At 43.3% G+C, this 19931-nt stretch overlaps 1 protein-coding gene across 4 annotated transcripts in view; it reads left to right on the top strand.

The window, feature by feature from the left end:
• NLN (neurolysin) overlaps window positions 1-19931 on the top strand; it is a 173018-nt gene that overhangs the window by 104199 nt on the left and 48888 nt on the right. For all 4 annotated transcript variants that reach the window (XM_030193203.1, XM_030193201.1, XM_030193204.1 and 1 more), the window contains one exon: window positions 19003-19204. In XM_030193203.1, the coding sequence (XP_030049063.1) occupies window positions 19003-19204 (202 nt within the window). The remainder of the gene's footprint in view (window positions 1-19002; window positions 19205-19931) is intronic.

Genomic DNA, 19931 nt, shown 5'->3' on the forward strand with positions numbered 1-19931 from the left:
TTCACTGGCTCCCGATCCGCTACCGTATACAGTTCAAGCTTCTCCTATTGACCTTCAAGTGCACTCAATCTGCAGCCCCCCATTACCTCTCTACCCTCCTCTCCCCATATGTTCCCACCCGTAACCTCCGCTCTCAGGACAAATCACTCCTTTCTGTACCCTTCTCTACCACCGCTAACTCCAGACTCCGCCCCTTCTGCCTCACATCACCTTATGCCTGGAACAGACTTCCTGAGCCCATACGCCATGCGCCCTCCCTGCCCATTTTCAAGTCCTTACTCAAGGCCCATCTCTTCTCCCTTGCTTTTGGTGCCTAACCACCTTCCCATTCCTGATACCTACACTGACTACATAGTTTTTACCTTTAGATTGTAAACTGTCTTGAGCAGGTACTGTCCTTCCCCATGTTTAAACTTGTACAGCGCTGCGTAACCCTGGCAGCGCTATAGAAATGCTAAGTAGTAGCAGTAGTAGTAGTTCCGCCATTTGGAGCCCAGAGAGTTGAATCCGGCCGTGTACATGGTTTTGTAAATTATGTTTCTGCAGTTGGAGGTGGAGAAGTAGGTAGCCTCTGGTTTCTGGGCTTGCATTTCTTGGGGATAATACGATCAGATCTAGCATATATTCAGGGGACATTCAAAATTGTATTTTGTAGATGAGGGTGCTAATTTTGAAGAATAGTCGCCTTGATGACCAGCCAGTGTAGCAGTTCAAGCATTGGGGTGGCTGTTTCGTATTTTGACTTTTTAAATATCAGCCGTGCTGCCGTGTTTTGGATGGTTTGGAGTGATTTTATTGTGCTTTCTTCGCTTCTTGCATATGCTGCATTACAATAGCCTAGTTTAGACAGGATCATCGATTGTACTATTAGCCGGAATGATTGTCTAGGAAAGTGGCCTCTAATCCTTGTCAGTTTCCATAGTGTGCTGAAGCATTTTGATGTGACTGCTGATAGTTGACTGTTTAGGGATAAATGTTTGTCCAGTATGATTCCCAATTTTTTTAGTTGTGTTTTGATTTGCTATGTTTGATGGTTTATTGTAAATTTTTGTTGTGAGTGAGGTTTTGCTGGCTGGATGGTACCGGGAATTTGAGTTTGTCTCTTTTCGGTTTGAGTTTGAAGATCGTTGCCTAGTTTTCCATGAGGTCCAGGCCTTATTTTACCTTGTCTATTATTTCTGTGATCAAAAGGTATGTAGATGGTGTATATGAATGGGTTGAAGCCCATTAATTTAAGTTTTTTGCTGAGTGGTGCCATCATTAGATTGAACAGTACGGTTGATATTGGGGAGCAGCAGCGTACCGAGTACAGGGCGGTGAGAGCGGTCTGCCCCGGGTGCATGCTACAAGAGGGATGCAGGGAGCAGCCGCGCAGCTGTCTGCTCCACCAGTTCCCTGCTTCTTCTGCTGTTATTTCCTGTTCTGGGGCAGAAGGAGCAGGGAACCAGAGGAGCCAATGGCTGTGCAGCTGCACCCTAGCAAGTAAGAATGATGCACCGGGGGGGTGGGGGCTTGGAGGTGATGCGCTGGGGGGGGGAGGGGGATGACGCACCCGAGGGGTGTCGTGCTGCACCTGGGGGTGGTGTGCAGCAGCGATCCACCCCAGATGGCAGCCAATCAAGGCACCACCACTGTTGCGGAGCCATGTGGTACCCTGCGTTCAGAGGTCCAAGAGGTTGATAGCTGGTTAGACATTTTTACAATGTAGGATCTGGTCCTTAGGCTGCCACTGCTCCACTGATTTCCATGTTGTCGAGTATTGTGTGGTCTGCTCGGTCGAATGCACTTGACATATCGAATTATAGTAGTAAGATTTTCTGGCCTTGGCATATTAAGCTTCTGAATTTTGTTATCAGAGTGATTATGAAACCTGTTGTTTCTTTCTCTATAATATCACCAAAATTTGCGCTTTTCTCTCTGAGCACACTACCAGAACCCTTATCCACACTCTTTTATCACCTCTTGCTTTTAAACTATTGCAACTTGCTTCTCACAGGTCTCATACTTAGCAATCACTCTCCTCTTCAATCTGTTCAAAATTCTGCTGCATGATTTATATTCCGCCAGTGTTGCTATGCTTATATTAGCCCTCTCCTCAAGTCACTTCATTGGCTCCCTATCCATTTCTGCATACAGTTCGAACTCCACTTATTGACTTACAAGTGCATTCACTCTGCAGCTCCTCAGTACCTCTCCGCTCGTATCTCTCCCTGCACTCCTCCCTAGGAACTCCGTTCACTGGGTAAATCTCTCTTATCTGCATCCTTCTCCTCCACTGCTAACTCCAGACTCCGTTTGTTTTATCTTGCTGCACTATATGCTTGGAATAGACTTCTGAGTCAGTACATCACGCTCCAAATTTGGCCATCTTCAAATCTAGTCTAAAAGCCCACCTTTTTGATGCTGCTTTTAACTTCTAACCATTACTCACTTGCCCAGTACCCATATTTTATCATACCCACCTTAGTAATTCCCTTATCACTTATTTATCCTGTTTGTCTGTCCTAATTAGATTGTAAGCTCTGTTGTACCCTAGTAGCGCTCTAGAAATGTTAAGTAGTAGTAGTAGTAGTCGTCACTACTTTTGTTTGAAATAATGTGCAAGTTCATTTGCAGTTGTTGGTGTTTCATTGGATGCTAGTACTGTTTGAGTTTTCAGTGCTAGCATCCAATGAAGCAATTTAAGTTTTCAGTACTAGCATCCAATGTCACCATGAGTTTGAATATTTATTTTCTGTTGATCTGTTCAGGGTTCGCATATGTGCTGTAGTATTCTGCTTTAGCTTTCTTTATTGTACGTTCTTTTGGCTTTCCTCCATTTGGTTTTGTTTATTTTAGTTTTGTTTTTGGTCCATTTTGTTTAGAGTATTTTTGTTTACTTTATCCCAATTTCTCATGAAGTGGGTGTTATTGGGTGGTGTATTGTTCATTACTGTTGTCCAGAAGGTTTCGTTGTCCACCTTTCCTCTGGTTGTGCAAGTGTGTAGTGAGCTTGGTGTACTATTTTTGCCATTCTGTTTCCATTGTGGTGTAAATGTTAGTTTTGTGGTCTGACCATAATACTTCTTTCCAGTTATGATTTTCTACAATATGGTTATTGTTGGCTGAGACCCTGTGGGCTAGTATGTCTAGTAGTTGTCCTTTTGTGTGGGATGAGGTGGCTTGTGCTGTTTTAAATTTCCATTGGTTTAGGAACTCCATTAGAGTTCTGGTTTTGATGTTGTGCTGTTTTTCAATGTGCAGATTAATGTCTCCTAGTCAGGGCCGGTCTTAGCAAGTGTGGGGCCCTGTGCAGACCAAGTTGGTGGGGCCCCATCCTAGCCCCGCCCCTAGCCCCACCCCACCCTAGCTCCACCCCATTGATAAGATTATTCAATTTTTAGAAAATTTTTATTTATGAAATTTCAAATAAACACAAATGAAGCTAAACTTGTACAGAAAAACTGATTGAAATAATGGAGCACAATGCTATCGTGAAACTCCGCCCCCTCCACAGAAATTATTCAGTTCAAGTTCACTACAATTAGTAGTTCCAATTCTCATAACAAAGGAGAATAAAGGAAAAATATTAAGAAAAGATTCAGTACTTTCAAATTCCCCTATTACTCTGTAACCCATCAAACCAGAGAGGCAACACAGAGATCCCCAACCCCAAGTAGCCAAAAAAGATGTAAGTGCATAGGTTCTCATTTAAAAAAAAAAAAAACCCACAACACATTTACAGTACCAAATGTTTGCATAAATCAGCTATATTAGAGAGAGACTTTTAATTAAATTTAGATATTAGATATGTATCATATGACGAAGAATATTCATCAGTCCATCCTTGTAATATTGTTCTCCGCCTAGAATTGTGAATTTAGCGTGGAATACAAATCTTGAGAAATAAATAAACAAACCAGGTAGCTAGCCGGGTACTAATACTGAATATTGGTGGTACCTGGATAACACCCAGTGCTGCCTAATACCCAGATACTCACTGCTGGTATCTGGAGGTGATTGCTATGGAGCGATCTAAGAAACTTCAATCAAGCACTGATTTTTGGCTTGTGTACCTCTTTGATTCTAAACTGTGGTTGATGGAATGCTGACTGACTGAACTTTTTAAAAGTAGCAATGGATCATCTCCAATGAAAATTTACCCCATTCTGGGGTCTTTCCTAATTCCTTGATGTATCACCAGAAGTTTCATTAATGCCCCTTCTCTCAGAGACTTTGGTTCTTCCTCAAACAGCCTCATTCTAAAACTCCTTTTAACTGCCATGGTCTCAAGATCACTCTTACACATAGACTAGCACGTGGTATTCCCTCACAGTGCTGCTACTAGCACCTCTCCATATCTGAGTGTGCTCTGTCTCTCCTTCTCCTTAAATTTTCTAGCTCTCAGAGTATTCCATCCCCCCTCTCCCAATGATGCCTTCGCATATGCATCCCAGGGCCACTTAATGCCTTCCCTGCATTTTCTGATATCCTCCTAAATCTCCCCTCAGAGCTCTCATCTGGATGTTGTTTCTCTTAATTTTCACAACTTTTAGCTGCATAGCAACCAAAGGCTTGCTCTCAGTCTTGACAATCAGTGCCTCAGCCCTGCTCTCCAATCAGGCTTTATTGCAGCCCTTTAATTGTTCTGTGCCAGTCCTTTCTGCCAGCCATGCCATCATCACAGAGCATTCCTGTACCAGTACAGTCCTGCTCTCCAAACTATAGCTCCCCCCCCTTTCTCCAAAACAGAATCTCTGCAACTAACCTTTCTGCTCGCCAATCAAAGGTGTCCCGTTCCGGGCCCTTACCTGGCGGTCCGCGGGCAGGAGCGGGAACCAGGGGCGCCCGTGGGATCCGGGACGGCAGGGAGAGGCTGCCGAAGGGATCGGCGCTGCCGCAAGCTGCTCCGAGGCCGGCGATCCGGAGGAGCAAGCGCCGGCCTCGGAGAAGGAGATCCGCCGGCCAAGATGGCGGCGCCGGCGTCTTCGTCCTCCTCGCTGCAGCGGGACCAGCGAGGAAGCTCCGCCCACTCGCGCCGGATTGGCGCATCCGCGCAGAAACTCCGCCCGCCGGACGGGAGGACCAATCCGGGTCCCTCTGCCTGCCTGGGCGAAGAGGATTGGTTCCAGCTGTTACCCCAGGAAGGACGAGCGGGGGATTTAAACGAAGACACGGAAGGGGTCCAGTGCTTCCGTTTCATTGTCAGAAGCCACGTTCCAAGACTGCGTTTGTGCCTAGTGTCCTGCTAGCCACCTCCTGCAGATACTGTGTTCTGTTCAGCTAGCCGTCCTGCTAGCCACCTCCTGCAGATACTGTGTTCTGTTCAGCTAGCCGTCCTGCTAGCCACCTCCTGTAGAGACTGTGTTCTGTTCAGCTAGCCGTCCTGCTAGCCACCTCCTGCAGATACTGTGTTCTGTTCAGCTAGCCGTCCTGCTAGCCGCCTCCTGTAGAGATTGTGTTCTGTTCAGCTAGCCGTCCTGCTAGCCACCTCCTGGGGAGACGGTGTTTCCTTCAGCTAGCCGTCCTGCTATCCACCTCCGGTGGGGACTGTGTTTTCAGCTAGCCATCTTGCTAGGGCCTCTGGAGCCTGAGGCCCTCTTAAAGCCAGAAGCCGCCTCTACTAGGCCTCCTCTAGACTGCGTGCTGACTTCCAGCCAGGCCAGCCGTCACCCCGCGGTTCCAGCAGTCCTGCTGGCCGCCTGCAGCTGAGGGCTCAACCCTCGGTGAACGGCGGTCGCCGCGGGTGAAGATTCGGGGTGCTTGGCTGTCCCCTGGGGCCTTGTGGGGCTCGGGGAGACTCGAGAGCTCACCAACCGAAAGAAACATCAGAGACGCGACAAAAGGCCCCAATCTTGCAGGACCACTAAACTTCCTGGTAATTCATTTTATTCATTGTTTAATACAACTTTAACTATGGCTGTCACTTTTCTATGTGTAAAATCTAGGAGGCAAAATATTAATAGATTAAAACTTAAGTTCCCTACATGAAATGACCAAGTTAGGCAGCTTTCTCCCCCTCCGGGTCCTGTCTCTTCCGCCCGCTCTCGCCCATCCGTGTGGTTGTCGTTTTTAAAGTCCTGAGGCGTTCTCCCTCCGACACCGGCGATTCACACAGCCTGCCTTCTGCCAGCGTCGGAGCCTCTTCTCAGGCGCATCCCACCTCTTCAATGCAACTTCCTCTCTTGCTCAGAGGTGGGACGCGTCTGAGGGAGAGGCCCCGCCCCGACACTGGCAGAAGGCAGGCTGTGTGAATCGCTGGAGTGTCGGACTCGGAGGGAGAACGCCTTGGGGCCTTAAAAAGGAGCGACGACGCGGATGGGCACGAGCGGGGGAAGGTGCAAGACTCGCGCGGGAGGGGAGGAGGCAGGGCTTTAAAAACGAGCGACGACGCGGATGGGCGCGAGCGGGGGAAGGTGCAAAACTTGCACGGGAGGCGGCAGAGAAAGGCAGAGGCAGACTTGAGGTGCACCGCGCGGGGCCCCCTTAAGTGCGAGGCCCTATGCGGCCGCCTCGGTCTCCTCTGCCTAAGACCGGCCCTGCTCCTGTTGTTGGTTGTGCAGATGTTTGATATAAAATCCATGAACTTGTCTTGAGCGTTGGTCCAGTTTCCTGGGGGGGGCAGTAAAATAGTATGATGCATAGTTTACCATTTAGTGTGGTATCTATGACTTTGCATTCTAAGATCTCGATTGCTGGGGATGTATGTTCGGCCACATACTCAACTGTAAAGATGGATTTGTATGTTAGTGCGAACCCCGCCTCCTTTTTTTTTTGTTTTAAATTTCTGTTGATGTGTGTAGTTTTGTATCCCGGTGGGCATAGGTCTAGTAGCTCTAGGTCATCTTTGAGGTATAACCAAGTTTCTGTTATGAATAATAGTCCTTGTTTTTCCATTTCTATCCAGTCTCTAATTATTGCTGTCTTGTTAACCGTCGATCTTGCATTTATGTATCCTATTGGAATTGGAAGGTATGTATCATAATTGGTGATGGTGTGTTGGACATTTTGTACTTGTCTGTGTGGTTTATCTTTCTGAGACTGTAGTCGTGTTTATTGTTGCTCAGGCTTGCTTTTTTGTTATTGGTTTTTATTTTGGTCTCTGGTTTTATGGGTTGTAATTGGGTTCTTCCAGTTGATGTTGGGAGCGTTGTCTGGCTGAGATGTGTACAGGGATTTTATTCCATTTGTTGGGTGATATGGCTTTTAATCCTATTATCCATATTGTATTCATGTAGTAGAGAACCCCTGTCTTTATATTGGCCTTTTGAGTTATTCTCAGTGTTTGTGTGTCTTTCAGCCAGCTCAGATCCGCTGGTTTGGTTTTTTTTGGGGAGGTTTGTTTTTTTGTGTATGTGAAAAAGGTATGTCGTGTGTATGAGTCAGGAGTTATTGAACAGCCTGTGATGGCTTTGTGGTCCTGAGTTCTGTGTGTTCCATGCTTCTCTCTTGGGGTTTGCAGTTGTCTCTCTCTGCCGAGCACTGGGGCTTTGGTGTTCAGAGCGATATCCAGTCGTGCTTCTGTTCACTGTCTCCGTCCCCAACCTGATTTGTTCACGTGTGGTGTGGACTTGTGGTCCTCCGTCGGCAGTCGGAGTGTCTCCTTTGCTTGCGCTGCGGTTCCTTTTTCCTCTCTTCTCAATGGCAGAAGTATGTGGGGGCTTCTCTAGAACAGTGTACGTCCCCCGTGTGTCCTTTCCTGCACCAGCATGCCACAAGGTCCTGTGTTGGTTGCACAGGGCACTCTGGTACTTGGAGTCAGCCTTGGCTTCCAAGTCTCAGGGTCCGTGGGCGCTGCACTGCTTTGCATCGGGCAGGATCTCCTCGATCCCACAATGTGCCCGAGATTGCTGGCAGGTAGTGCGCAGCTTCTTTTCACTCCTCATGGCTTTGGACTCTGTTTGGGACAGACGTTCAATGGAGTGGGTGGGTGGTTGAGTTACCATGCATCATGGGCACTCCTTGTGGCATGGGAGACTCTTTCAAGGGATCGGGTGAGTGGATGAAGGATCATGCATCACCGACACTGTGCAGCTCTGCCTGCTTAACTCCTGCATGTGTTATTTATTTCCTGTGTGCGCTGATTGGGACCATCTGTTGGCCTCTTGCAGGTCTGATGGCCGATGTCCTCTCAGTTCCCTCTGCTCCGGCTCACTACTCCACGAGGCACCAGTCACTATTACTACTACTAATAGCATTTATAAAGCGCTGCTAGAGGGCTCCTCCCGAGGTGCTGTTTTGCAGGCTCTGGGTACTCTCATAATTGGATGCGACTTTGGCATCGGCTGTGTTCCCTACTTTAAGCCTGGGTTGGTTTTCTGAAGAAATGGGAAGTATTGTTTTAACTCCAACCCCAGCCTGATGGCAACTTCTCTTAAACTTCTAATTTTAGGCCAATCGCTAACATTCCTTTTCTTACTAAGCTGGTTGAGTTTGTGGTTGGATTACAACTTTCAAATTATTTGGAAAAATGTGCATTATTGCTTAGTTCTCAATATGGATTTCATTCTTTCCATAGTACTGAAACTCCATTGTTGCTAACCAGGTAAAGCAGGTGTTTTGCAGAGATGGTGAGGTAATTTTGCTGCAGTTTGATATTTCTGCAGCTTTTGATACAGTCAGTCATGAAATTATGTTGTTTACTTTCGGGTTAGAAGACCCTGTTGTTAGTTGATTTGTATCCTTCTTGAAAAATAGTACCTATTCATCATCATGGAAATCCCCTTGTGGGTACCGCTGGGCTTTTCCATCTCCCTTCCTATATATAACTTATAGATGAACTCACTTGGACAAATTTCTTGGAATCCGGTTGAGCTAATGTTCTCCTATGCTGATGATATTTTTGTGTTGGTTCCTGTTAATCAAGTTACAGATTCTGTCTCTTTTGTTATTAATGAGTGTATTAGGAGGATTAGAAATTGGTCCACTTCTGTATATTTAAAACTAAATGCTGACAAGACCAGAGTGAAAAATACTTCCTCCTGTTTTAAAAGTAGTTCCATGGGAGGTCACGTGACGCTATGAGCGGGAGTGGACGCTAGTTGGATCGCTCCTGCCTTCTCCTCAAACATCTGGGCAAAAAATCGCTGCAAAACAAAGATTAACATCCTGCTAATTGAGAGCGAACATTAACCGAACTCACAGTGAACGGACCGAGTGCAGAAGGTTACGGCAATGACGACAAAAAACACAAGAAAAGAGAAAGAAAAAACTCGCCTAGTTGGAGACAAAATGGCGGCGCCGGTGAGCCCGGGAACGTCAGAGGTGGGGTCCGCCTGGGCCGCTGAAATTGTGGGAGAAGTCACACAAGCGCTAGAGGTAATATTAGATAAAAAATTGAGCTCCCTGGACAACAAGTTGGAATCCCTTAATAACAATATAGCCCAAATACAAACGGATATGGCGCAATATCAACAGCGGGCCAGTGAAACGGAAGACCGAGTCAGTGTACTAGAAGCAGAGATAAATCAACTGAAGAAAACAATCACCTCCTATGACGATAAACTCGAAGACCTAGAAAATAGGTCGAGGAGGAACAATCTCCGAATTGTGGGACTAACTGAAGGGCAAGGAGATCGTGAACTCAGTAAATATCTTGAAACGTGGTTCACAGCAGAACTGGAGTTACCTGAGATGTTGGGGCCGCTAAGAATCGAGCGAGCACATCGACTAGGGCCGAAGAACGCGGCGGAGGGAAGACCACGTGTAGTCATCTGCAAAATCCTCAATTTCAATCATAAAAACGCCATTTTGCAAGCTCTACGCAACGGCAAAGAACTATACAGTGGAAATCGCAAAGTTCTTTGTTTTCAAGATTATTCATCGGCGGTGGCGGCGCAAAGAAAAAAGTTTTCATCGATATGCTCAGCATTGGTGAATAAAAAGATCAAGTTTGCGCTATTATACCCCGCGAAGTTGAGAATCATTCATTCTTCGGGCACAAAGTTGTTTACCACTATGGAAGAAGCAAAACTATTTGTGCAACAGATGGAAGAGAGGCCGGAAACTTGAGAGTGAAGGATTACATCGCTGAAAAAAGATATTTTCCAACTGACTTCGCTAAATGCTTGAGATAATGTACAATGGTGTGAAAAGTGAAAAATTATAATAAGAGGATGTTGGGGCAGATGATCCATGAAAGAGATTATTAAAGGATAAATTGAAAAGCGACACAAGTTGGATTTGAGGTGGACATAATGGACATTGAAAACATTAGAGGGCCAATTGAAACACAAACAGGATAACAGGAAAGGACGATTTAAGCATGAAAAGTGGCCAAGAATCTTGGATAATAGGAAAGTATGTTATAATAGATATAGTATAAGGATGTTAAGATATTACTTTTGTTGTTAGTTATTTGATACTGCAGGCAATGTAAGATGCAGGGCCTGAAATCAGTTAAATTCGATTTGAAAGTATTACAATCTTAGTTTGAAAGAATCTGACAACACTAAGAGGTCATAAGACTAATAATACTGCTCTTGCTTAACAATTGTAGAGACTGGCAAATCTAAAAGTCAAATGTGTTGGGGGACTGAATGATAAAGAGGTAATACATACTCACACAATCATGAAAATATGTTATAATAGATATAGTATCATAATGTTAAGATATTACTTTGTTGATGCAAGTCGACACTGCAGGTAATGTAAGTCGCAGGGCCTGAAATCAGTTAAATTGGATTTGAAAGTATTACAATCTTAGTTTGAAAGAATCTGACAACCATAAGATTACTTAAGACTAATAATACTGCTTTTGCTTAATAATTGTAGAGAATGGCAAATCCAAAAGTTAAATGTGTTGGGGGACTGAATGTTAAAGAGGTAATACTTGCTCACACATACATGTATCATTAACGGAAGAACGAGTAGAGAAGGGACGGATACAAATAATGGGAGGAGGAGCGTTGACAGTGACCTGCTTCCTACGGGAAGGAGAGGGCTATTGGGGGGGAATGGGGAGAGGGGGGAGGGCAGGGAACAGATAACTGCAGGACAATGCAAGGGGGGGAGGGGGAAGGGAGCAACTCAATGTAACCTACAGACGCAAATAAATACGAAGATGAGAACATGGGGTATGAGCAGGAGTGGCTGGAGACTGGGCTGGCTACTCTTGACAGTTAAAAGTAATCAGATGATGGAAAATCGCTATATGAACGATAACTACTTAAGGTAGCATCCTGGAATGTGGGGGGAATACATTCCCCCATTAAGAGATCAAAAATACTGCGTCATCTTAAACATATAAAAGCAGATATTGCACTGCTCCAAGAAACACATTTGTCAACAGTGGAACATGCCAAATTAGTCAAATGGTGGGTGGCAGATTGTGTGGCAGCTGCGGCAATGGGTCGGAAAGGGGGAGTAGCCATACTTTTTCAGAAAGGGCTAGCAATTAAGATACATAAAACTATTTCAGACCCAGAGGGTAGATTTGTACTAAGCATAGTAACCATTAATAAAAAAACTATAATATTGGGAAATATATATGCTCCTAATGTGTTAGATTTAAAATTCTATAAGAAATTGCTCTCCCAAATCACTCAATTGGAAAACTTGCCTCTAGTGATGGGAGGAGATTTCAATATGACTTGGGATCCGAATATGGACAGATCGCATCCGCCAAAGGAGATAAGAAAAATAGATACTAGGGGTCTACCGGATTTATGTGAAATATTAGATTTAATAGATGTCTGGCGCACCTTGCATCCTATGGAGAAAGCATACACACACCAATCTAGAGCACATGGGTCAGCATCAAGAATTGATTACTTGCTGGTATCACGAACTATAATAACAGACATTACTGAGGTACACATAGATCCCTGTGTCATATCGGATCATTCGGTGGTCGGAATGACATGGAAGGGAGGGGAGGATGAAGACTTGCTAAAAAGCTGGACGTTTCCAACATACTTAATTAAAGATGCAAGATTTGGGGAGTTTTTACATGCTAAATGGGCAGAATTTAAGCATTTTAATGAAGGCTCAGTGGCTGAGACCAGCATTTACTGGGAAGCAGCGAAAGCGGTGTTGAGGGGGGAAATAATCAGTTATGTCACGCAATATAAACGAGTGAGAGACAGAGAAATAATGAGACTAGAACAACTCTTAGGTAAATTAAACTGCCAATACGGTTTGAACCCCAGTAATGATATCAGACAAGAGATTCTGACCATACAAGCAACTTTAAACACCAAACTACATGAGAGAGAAGTGAAATCTCAGGCCTACTATCGCTTTCAACTTTATAAGCACGGGAATAAAGGGGGCAAATATTTAGCTCGACTTATAGCATCTAAGGTTACTTCCCGAAATATAACAACTATTAAACAAAAAAATGGGAATCTCATACACTCTAATAAAGAAATTCGACAGGCTTTTCAAAATTTTTATCAAGAACTTTATAAGAGGGCAGATCAAGACGATTTACAGGGGGAGTCTTACTTGGAGGGTGTTCACATCCCGAGGCTGCAAAGTAGAGACAGAAAGCGGCTAAATGCTAGGATTAGTGAAGACGAGGTGGGATGGGCAATCAAACAAAGTAAATCAGGCAAAGCATCAGGTCCAGACGGCTTTAAAGCAGAATTTTATAAGATGATGGGGGATTCGATTCTCCCTACCTTGACTGAGATGTTCAATGAATGGATAGAGAAGGGTGCCTTATCTGATAATATGAATTTAGCTAGGATAGTAGTATTTCCTAAACCAAAGCGAGATGAACAGCTGGTTACATCATATAGACCCATTTCCCTAATTAATCAAGAGGCAAAATTATTTGCAAAAATATTGGCCAAAAGATTAGGAGGGATATTGCCTCACCTTATTCATCCAGCACAGGTTGGTTTTGTCCAAGGGCGATCAAGTACAAAAAACTTGCGGAATATTTTGGCGTCATTGGAAGGACTGGGTCATTCCAAAGAGCAAGCTGTGATGATCAGCTTCGACGCAGAAAAAGCGTTCGACAGAGTGGAATGGCCCTTTCTATACTCGGTGCTACAGAAATATGGATTTAATGGCAACTTTGTGCAGGCAATTAGAGCATTATATCATAAACCAAGAGCACAAGTGCTGGTAAATGGAAATATATCGGGGGAAATTCAGATCAATAGGGGAACTAGACAAGGTTGTCCTCTGTCGCCTCTGTTATTTGCACTTCAATTAGACCCATTAATTAGAGACATACATGATTGTGCAGCGATAACAGGGGTAAATATTAAAAATCAAGAATTTAAGATAGCTGCATTTGCGGATGACTTGTTAATGATTATTACGAAGCCAAAATATACTCTAGAGAATCTTTTACAAATTTTCAGAGAATATGGAGATTATTCGGGTTTCAAACTGAATATAGACAAGTCAGAAGCGCTTCAAATTAATGTGGACATACACGAGCTATGGGGGGGAGATTTCCCTTTGAAGCAGGCACACAAATCTTTTGTATACTTGGGTATACAGTTGCCGGCCAGACCAAAAGAGCTATATCATTTAAATGTTGAAAAATTACTGGAACAGACAAAACAGCAATTAGAATCATGGGGCACGCTAACAATCTCGCTCATAGGGAGGATCAACCTTCTTAAAATGGTGATATTACCGAGATGGTTATATATGTTGCAGATCTTACCAATAGCCCTGTTGCAGAAAGATATAAAGCGCTTATACCGAATGCTGCTCAGATTTTGTTGGGCTAAGAAAAAAGCTAAAATACAACAAAAATACATGTTGGGAGGTTGGAGACAGGGGGGTTTGGGAATTCCCAATCTTAAATATTATAACATGGCATGTTTATTGCGACTGGTGAGAGATAGATTATTTCATGCTTCCGACCATATACCTATAGAGATAGAAGATGCATTATTTAACCCATATCACTTTACTACCCTAATGCATCCACGGAGCGGGGAAACTCCTCCAAGAATTAGACACAATATTTTACTTAAACCCATGAGAGAGGTATGGAAATTTATAGGCAAACTATTAGGCGGAGACTCAAGAATAACGGAGTTAATAAGTATTAGAGGAAATCCGGCCTTCCAACCAGGAATGGAGAACAAAATCTTTGATGACTGGGGAAAGATAGGTGTGGAAACCCTAGCAGACGCACTAGGAGAGAATGGGGATATCAAGGCATTGCCGCAGCTGCTTCATCAAGAGGAATCTGGATGGCAAGATACTTATGCACACTATCAGCTTAAACATTACATACAAAACTTAAATAAAGAAGCACTTACAATTAGGTTAGGTAGTAAAATTATTACCTTCTTTGAGGAAATTACAGAAAATGCCCCTTCTATATCGCAATTATATCAGAGATTATGGAGCCTAACTCCTGAGAAGGAGATGACTCTGTTGAAACAGAAATGGGAAAAAGATATGGGAAAGAACTTGCAATCCTGGGATATAATAGCACAAATCAAAAGTATTCCATGCCTGATAGGGGGAACTGATTATAGAGAATGTGCATTTAGAATGATACACAGGGCATACTTTACACAGGTTCAATTGTATAAAGCAGGGGGTATAGAAACAGCTCTTTGTGTAAAATGTCATAATGCCGAGAACTCCATTTATCATGCGATGTGGAAATGTGTGTTAATACAACGATATTGGAGACAAATAACTAATTATCTTACAGGTATGCTATGTAGTAGAGTGGATATGAATCCATTACATCTAATATTAGATATGAAGGAGGTACAACCGAGTTTAAATGCAGATAAAGTATTGCTAAAGCGCAAATTATGTTTGGTAGCAAGGAAATGTATTATGCAACACTGGACTACACACAACCCGCCAAATTTCTGGCATTGGCGTAATCAGGTACATCAATTGTTGGTCTGGGAAGCAAAAGAGGCTAAAGGAAATGATAAAAGAAAAACGAGATTTCTTAAAATCTGGGGATGCTACTTGGAAAAAATGACGCAGAAAGGGCGAAGTCTGATTATTAATACCTTATGAGTGGACTTTATGTGATACTAGAAAAGTATGGGGATTCTTATAGGTTACAGGGGGAAACACGAAGAATAAGAGGGCAGGGAGGGTGGGAAGGGGGAAGGGGAAATAGTAGGTATAAAGATGGAAGAATGAAACATTATACTATGGTGGAAACTAATAATTGATTTGTTGTACTAATATAGGATAAAGAAGGTGGAACAATATTTAGTTATGTTAGACGTTGACAATAATGCAATGTTCTGTTGAATTCATGGATAATACAAATTGATGAGACACACAGAGGAAGAAAAAGAAACACACTATCCCTGTGTAAGATAAATATTGTTTTATTATGTTATTACAAGATAGTTGAGGAACAAAAAAAAAAAAAATACTTGTATTAGTTTTATAATGTCTACAAGATGTGGATGTGTTGATTTCTTTCATAATAAAAAACAGTTGAAACATAAAAGTAGTTCCATGTAACTTCCTTGAGTGTCCCCTAGTCTTTGTACTTTTGGAACAAATAAAAAAACGATTCACTTCTTCACTTCTACTCGTTCTATACCACTCAGGATTTTGTAGACCTTAATCATATCTCTCCTCATCCTTCTCTTTTCCAAGCTGAAGAGCCCTAACCTTTTTAGTCTTTCCTCTTATGAGAGGAGTTCCAACCCCTTTATCATGTTGGTCGCTCAAATTAGTGATGGAATTCAGCTAAATATTGAAAAGGTATGAAAGGTTTTGGGGATACTGTTGGATTCCTCTTTGACTATCCAGCTTATTTTCGAAAGAGAAAAACGCCTATAGTGCGACCTAAATCGGGAGATAGACGTTTGTCTCGCAAAGGCGCCCAAATCGGTATAATCGAAAGCCGATTTTGGGCGTTTCCAACTGCACTCCGTTGCGGAAACGAATAAAGTTGACGGGGGCATGTCGGAGGCGTGGTGGAGGCGGAACTGGGGCGTGGTTATCAGCCGAGAAGAGATGGGCGTCTTTAGCTGATAATCGGGAAAAAAAAAAGGCGTTTTTACTGCGATTTTGGGTCACTTTTTTTGGACCCTTTTTTTTTCACGAACAAGTCCGAAAAAAGTGCCCCAACTGACCAGATGACCACTAGAGGGAATCGGGGATGACCTCCCCACACTCCCCCAGTGGTCACTAACCCCCTCCCACTGAAAAAAACCCACTTTACAAACTTTTTTTCCAGCCTTTATGCCAGCCTCAAATGCCGTACCCACCTCCATAACAACAGAATGTGTTCGATCCTGTCACAGCCTTTCCCTGGGTCAGATGTGGCTCTCGGGTGCAGAACAGGGTCACATTGCATTGCATTGTGGTGGGTGTAGGGTATTGGGCTCCGTGATTTCATTAGCTTGTGTTACAGTCTCACGATGTTGGTAGTTGGTAGGCTCTTCTCCCATGGTGCTTTTCCCCCTGCCTACTGGGTCAGAGTGTGCCCTGTTGTGTTTCCTGTTGTAGTCCATGCGGTAGTGGCCATTTTTGTAAGCCAGTTTTAGTTCCCTTTCCTGTGTTAGCCACATTAGACAACTTAGTTCTTCCCTTGAATGTGGCTGAAAGAGGGCATTGTACAGCATTCTGCCAGCTCTGACCTACTGCTCATCTCAATACCAGGGAGACTCGTTGCCAGTGGGGCACAACCTCTGATCTGCAGTTAACTGTGAGTAAAGGCGGTTATTCCAATAAAGGACGTTTTCGGAGAGATTAGTCTTCATGTGTCAACTGGTGTGCCAATGTTATATAGCAGCAACCAGTCCTAGAGGCCTGCGTGTATGCAGGTCCCTGGAGCACTTTTAGTGGGTACTGAAGTGCACTTCAGCCAGGTGGCCCCAGGCCCATCCCCCCCCCCACCTGTAACACGTGCTAGTAAATGGGAGGCCTCCAAAACCCACTGTACCCACATGTAGGTGCCCCCTTCACCCCTAAGAGCTATGGTAGTGTTGTACATTTGTGGGGAGTGGGTTTTGGGGGAGGGGGGTTGGGAGCTCAGCACCCGTGGTAAGGGAGCTATGCATGTGGAAGCTTTTTCTGAAGTCCACTGCACTGACCTAGGGTGCCCTGGCATATCAGGGGGGCCAGTGTACTACGAATCCTGGCCCCTCCCACAACCAAATGGCTCGAATTAGGACATTTTTGAGCTGGGCGTTTTTAGTCTCCATTATCGCTAATAAAAACAAACGCCCAGCTCAAAAACGTCCATTTTTTCGAAAATTCGGTTCGGCCCACCCCTTCACGGACCCGTTCTCGGAGATAAACGCCCATGGAGATAGGCGTTTCGGTTTGATTATGCCCCTTCAAGGCACCTCAGATTAATAGTTTGGTTAGGAAGACCTACTTTAAGATGAAGCAGCTTTGCCTTCTGCATTCATATTTCTTGAGGGATCATTTTAGAATTATTGTGCAACTTTCAATTGTAGCTTTATAGATTATTGTAATTCTTTATATTTAGGTTTAACTGCTAAGATGTCTCAAAATTCAAATGATCCAAAATTCAGCTGCTAGACTTATTTTTTGTAAGTCTCGTAGTGACCATGTGACTCCCCTACTGGGGGAGTTGCATCGGTTGCCTCCAAACACAATGAATGCAAGTTTCTTAATATAACTAAATCCAATAACACAAATATCTTTAACCGGACCTGTGTTTTAAAAGGAGAAAAAAAGACTTCAGAATCTCCGCTTACCGTCTCCGCTTGAAGACAAACTTTCTGCTGATCAAGCTTCCTCATTAGACTTAAAAACCTCCTAATTACTTTATTTTTATATTCATATTTTTTTGAATTTCTAATATTTTTTCAAACCTTTTTCATAACCTAAGTGTCATCAATATTTCTGACTGTACAGAATGAAGCTGGGAACTTAGCTGCTAACTGAAAGTTCTCACTGATACACTCAACAGAGCATCCACTGTTTCACATAAAATTTCTTCAATCGTTGCCGATACCATAAATCTGTCCCCTCTAGGCAGCTTGTTCTCCTGAGCTTCTGAAGTCTTTTTCCTCCTTTTAAAACACAGGTCTGGTTAAAGGTATTTGTGTTATTGAACTTGTATTAAGAAACTTGCATTTGTTGTGTTTGGAGCATTCCTTGTAAGCAAATGTATTGCTAAATTATAATACTAAAATTTTGAAAGGTAATTGTTCAGAGGATCTGTCCCATTTATTTAATACCCTAAGCTCCATTGTGACTATTAGGAGTTGTAATCAATTGTTTCTAGTTGTCCGTCAGCTAGGTCTGTTAGATTTAAGGCGTTATTCTCTCACTCTTTTTTGTTTTTGGCAGTTTGTTCATGGAACTGTCTTCCTTTAGAAATACATTTGGTGAAATATTATTTTCGTAAAGTTTTGAAAACTTATTTTGAATTTGCTATGACATTAATTTTAGATTTTAAGTAATGTAGTTTTTGTTAATCATTGCTATTTTATTTATTTGAATTTATGTTGTAATTTCCTGGTGTTGCAAATCAGTTTCTTTATCTGTATCTCGCCTTGAATATCAAATTGAGGGAGTTGACAGGTGATAAGTCTGCTATAACATAACATAAATGCTCTTAAAAAAAAGCATGTATTCATCAGTAAAGCAGTAATCTGGTGACATGATTTCCATGCCTAGGACCAGCAAATAGAAAAAGTCCTTTGGGGAGTCCTCTCCAGCCTGCAGTTTATAGGTGGAAATTAAATTAACAGCCCGAGAGGACCAAAAAATATAGTCCCCAAACATAGCCTGTTAAACACTCTGACAGATAGACTGGACCATTATTGTGAAAGGATTGAAAAATTAGGGTTAGTATGGAAAATCCAGGTTATTCTTCCTGTAACCTTGCCTCCATGAACACAACTACTACAGTACTAGCAAAAGTGTGTCTTATAGAACAACGCACGCACTTTTACTTGCTCACAGAGTGGGCAGTTTTCACTGGTCAACCCATAGATAGGACTTTGAGAATTGCTCTCCCAAGCTGTGTATTTAATATGTTTACTCAGGGTATGCAGTGATGCTTCAGTAATTTATTGTGATGTCTTGATGAGTTTCTTTTACCATTTAATTGTTTTATTATTTTTGCTTCAGAGATGGGAAGTATGGCCATGCAGCATGTTTTGGGCTACAGCCTGGCTGTCTTTTGCCTGATGGCCAGAGGATGATGGCTGTAGCCGCCATGGTGGCAAATTTTTCAAAGCCAACAGCAGACCAGCCCTCTTTATTGCGACATGATGAGGTAAAGACATATTTCCATGAGTTTGGCCACGTGATGCACCAGATTTGTGCACAGGTCAGTATTTTGTTTTCATTTCCTAATTTCTTGGGCTTTGTAACATAATGGATAAGTAGGAATATACAAGGTTTCTGAATGAACGAATGGTTTTAATTCCTGCTATACCCCAGATAAGGGAGTTAAAAATGAGATCCACAGTATTACCAGCCATGTGAGTAGGTATGGTAATATGCTGTGATAACCCTAAACAGGTAGTAAATGAAAGAAACAATTCCAAAGTGAGAAGATTAAAGTCACCGAGAAGAGCAGAGGAGAGAAGTGTTAAGCATTCTGTGGTGAAGGTTGATAGTTCATCATACGCCAGGGAGGACAGTATAACTAGGCCAAATGAAAGGAAGCTATGGGACACGAGGGATGGAGGATGAGTCAGTCAAACAGTCAAAGGCTTAAACAAGCAGAGTGAAACCTTCAGGGAATCAGAATAGAAGCAGGCAACACCCCCACCACAACGAGAGGAGCAGGGGGTATGAAGTGCAGAAAATCCGGATGGACAAGACTCAAGAAGGGAGGCAGTGTCTCTCAGCTGGAGCTTGTTCTCCGTAATGCAGAGAATATCCAAGGAGTATTGCAGAATAAGATCCAAGATCAAGGAACCTTTGTTGCGAATGGAGCAGGCATATTAAGAAGCCCAAGCCAGAGTGGCAAGTGAACGTGGGAGAAGAAGATGAAACTGGGAGAGAAGCAGTAGTAAGAGGAATAAGGCAATGCTGGGAAGGGGGTGGGG

The sequence above is a fragment of the Microcaecilia unicolor genome, chromosome 2 (assembly GCF_901765095.1).
Source record: "Microcaecilia unicolor chromosome 2, aMicUni1.1, whole genome shotgun sequence".
NCBI lineage: Eukaryota > Metazoa > Chordata > Amphibia > Gymnophiona > Siphonopidae > Microcaecilia > Microcaecilia unicolor.